The 2,998-nt window shown below is 44.7% G+C and overlaps 1 protein-coding gene across 1 annotated transcript in view; it reads right to left on the reverse strand.

Annotated features, from left to right (window-relative positions):
* LOC103810255 (serine/threonine-protein phosphatase 6 regulatory ankyrin repeat subunit B-like) overlaps positions 1-1,785 on the reverse strand; it is a 39,246-nt gene extending 37,461 nt beyond the window's left edge. Inside the window, exons 1-2 of the mRNA XM_009083155.1 lie at positions 1,671-1,785; positions 318-381 (exon numbers count right to left, since the gene is read on the reverse strand). Of these exons, the coding sequence (XP_009081403.1) occupies positions 318-381; positions 1,671-1,785 (179 nt within the window). The remainder of the gene's footprint in view (positions 1-317; positions 382-1,670) is intronic.
* Between the last annotated feature and the right edge of the window lie 1,213 nt (positions 1,786-2,998).

Consider the following 2,998-nt stretch of genomic DNA (forward strand, 5'->3'; position numbering starts at 1 on the left):
AGTGCAAGTACCCTCACTGAAAGCTCAAGGAGCTTTCACAGGGGCATGAAAAGACTGAGTTTTCCCCTGTGCCTGAACCCCATGCTTCAAATCCCAGCCCAGCTCACTGCAGGACAGGGAATCAGACCATGTCCTGCACTTTGCAAGCACAGGAGGGCAGGTGCACAAGACAGCCTTAAGCAACCCAAATTTGCCATCCCTTTGCATTGGCTCATCTTGCACGGTAATAAATTCCCCTGTGCATGGCACAGTCAAGTTGGCTGGCCCCAAATATGCAGCCAAGCCACACACTGACTGCAAGCAGCTCCAGTACTCACCCTCCTGCAGCGGCAGCGTGGAGACAGGTTCTCCCGAAGCTGTCGGGGGTGTCTATTTCAAAGCCTGCAGACAGCACGTGCTCATTACTAAACAAGGACACTATGCTATACTTTTGTCCTAGTTAAACCACAGGAAACATCGCAGAGACAGAAAAATCAGTTAGTTGGAAAGAAAACAGAACACAAGCAACTACAGTCAGAGAGAGGTTGTCAGGGGAACGGCTGCTCTGCTTTGGCAGCTCCACAGAGAGTCTGTGTCCACATCCAGCTCTGTGCCACATCCCTGCTCCCAGCCAGGTCACAGGCACCTCGGAGGCACGTACTTATCAAGAGGACTGCGACAGCAGGACATGAGGACAGAAAACATGAAGACACGAGGAAGAACCACAGAGTCAGCCTAAACATGAATTGGGGCTGTTTTTCTGGCATGTGGTTTTCAGACTGAAAAGAGGTTTCCAGGATATCTGACAAGGTGCAGGATGCCAAAGATAAAAGCCTGGCAGTGTTCACTCCGGTCACCCAGAGTTTTCTCTTCCTTCCCAATCTAGTGGTCAAGGCCAAAGTGCCCCATGTTTTAATGTAACAGAGAATGTAATTACCCTTTTTCACATTTTTAATATCCTACAGGACTTGAGCTTAGGGGGAAAAGTAGTTGTATGACATTTTACATATTAAGTAATGAAGCAGTTTTCTAGAAACCAACCTATAATCTGTCTTGTAATTCTTTAACTCATGGGAAGCCTTGTTTGGAAAAAAAGAATTTGGGATTTGGCCCTTGATTATTGCCTTTTTTGAAACAGTTATATCAGCAAACTCCTTCTTCTGCTTTGGGCTCTGGTGGGGATCCCAAGACTGCTCTCTTGCCACTACATTTCCACTCATTTTCCCTCTTGCACCCACAGAGCTTTGGCCAGCATAACTATTTCCTCTGTCCAGATTTGGAAACACACTTTAACTGTATTTAAAATAGATCATCATTGGTGAGATGTAAACACCTGTGCCAGTGCAGACCCCAAGGAGGTAATTTATGAATTATTCCTTTGGGGGGGGAAACACCCAAACAAAACAGTATTTCACACTACTACAGTTTGGAAAAGGGTCCTAAATTTCCACCCTCCTCCTGGTAAATTAGTATAAAGAGAAGAGAGCTTTGGGTGTGACCAGGACAGGATGTGAGGAAGTACCAGCATGCTGCTAGGAAAGCCTCACACGGTCTGGTACACCACAGCACAGCCAAACACAGCAGCACAGGAGTCTTTCATTGGAACAAGTCACAGTAAGGAGCATAAAGGGGCTGTAGGCAGCAGAGACACACACTACTAGAGCTGCACAGTCACTGTGGGATTTACTCACCTGCTGACAACAATTTCCTGCAGCAGTCTGAGTGAGCATTGAGCGCTGCTAAGTGTAAGGGGAACATGTTGTGGATCCCACACCTGAAAGGCACAACAGCCTCGTTACACAGCATCACACAGCAATGCAGGTTGCATACAGACACAACACACCCAAAGGTCCTTCCACAAAGGCAGCACTTCTTTATCCTTTTCTAGCAAGATCCTTCCTTGGTGCCTGCCATTATTTTTATCTGTATTTCCTTAACAGCCCTCTTGGGAGTTATAAATATTCTGATGCAGCAAAATCTTGGCATTATGCTTTGAACAGAATGTGGCAGGAAGGTTTCTAAAAATGCAAGGCGAAGCCAAGGTAAGGGATGAAGTGATAGAGCAGACAGTGCTTGGACTCAATTGCCCAGTGTGGGATGCACAAACTTCTGCACCAGCTACTCATACTGCAACTGCCATTCCGAGGTAAAAGGAAATGCTGAAGTCTTCTCTACATTATTTCTCAAACCCATTTTTCCTGCAGTTAACATCCGTTAGACAACTCTCATGCGGGTTTACAAAGCTTCTACTTCTTCCATCTCTCTCCCCTGCGGCTGGAGTAGCTGATGACTCTTATTCACATCTTTCTTTAGGCTGCCATGTCAGAGTTTTCATCCCTATCCTAAGAACTAACAATTTAATTTTCCTATTTGCTCTGGCTACTCTCCTCACACTTCCTTCCACTTTTTCCTCCCTTTAACATATGACCTTCTTTTCAATTACACTATAAACTTCCCAGAGCAGACATGATGAGCAAAAAAAAGAGATGTAGGCACTTCTCATTAGGCTAAATCTGTATCAGGCAACCACACAGTTTTTAAACAGGCTGAGCACTCAGCAACTTCAATTGACATCAGCAAATCAGCTCAGTTCAGTCCCTGAGTCATGCCACTGCTTACTGTCTTAGAATACCTTTGGGTTTGGCCATCTTGGCATCTGTCATTCAGCATTGTTTTATGTAAAGCATCTTGTTATTCTGAAATATTATCCCACCGGCAGTTCTCCAAGTGCACATAAACACAGAGTCTCTGAAACCAACCAGCTCAACAAGATTATCATCTGCTGCCTGCCTCAGCAGATAGAACTTTTTTTAATTACAAACTCTGGAACAATAGCAGACGGATTCATATCAGTCCTTCAATTCTGCAAGACAATTGGTGGATGGGAGAGTATGATCATCTCATGGAAGAGGATTTCAGATACAGACCCAAACACAAAGGAGCTTGTCTTTCTGCAAGACCCACCATAAATTACAATTACTTCGAAGCTTTAGACAAAAATTAATGTGGATGATGTTTA

This window comes from Acanthisitta chloris, unplaced genomic scaffold (genome assembly GCF_000695815.1).
Source record: "Acanthisitta chloris isolate BGI_N310 unplaced genomic scaffold, ASM69581v1 scaffold42230, whole genome shotgun sequence".
NCBI lineage: Eukaryota > Metazoa > Chordata > Aves > Passeriformes > Acanthisittidae > Acanthisitta > Acanthisitta chloris.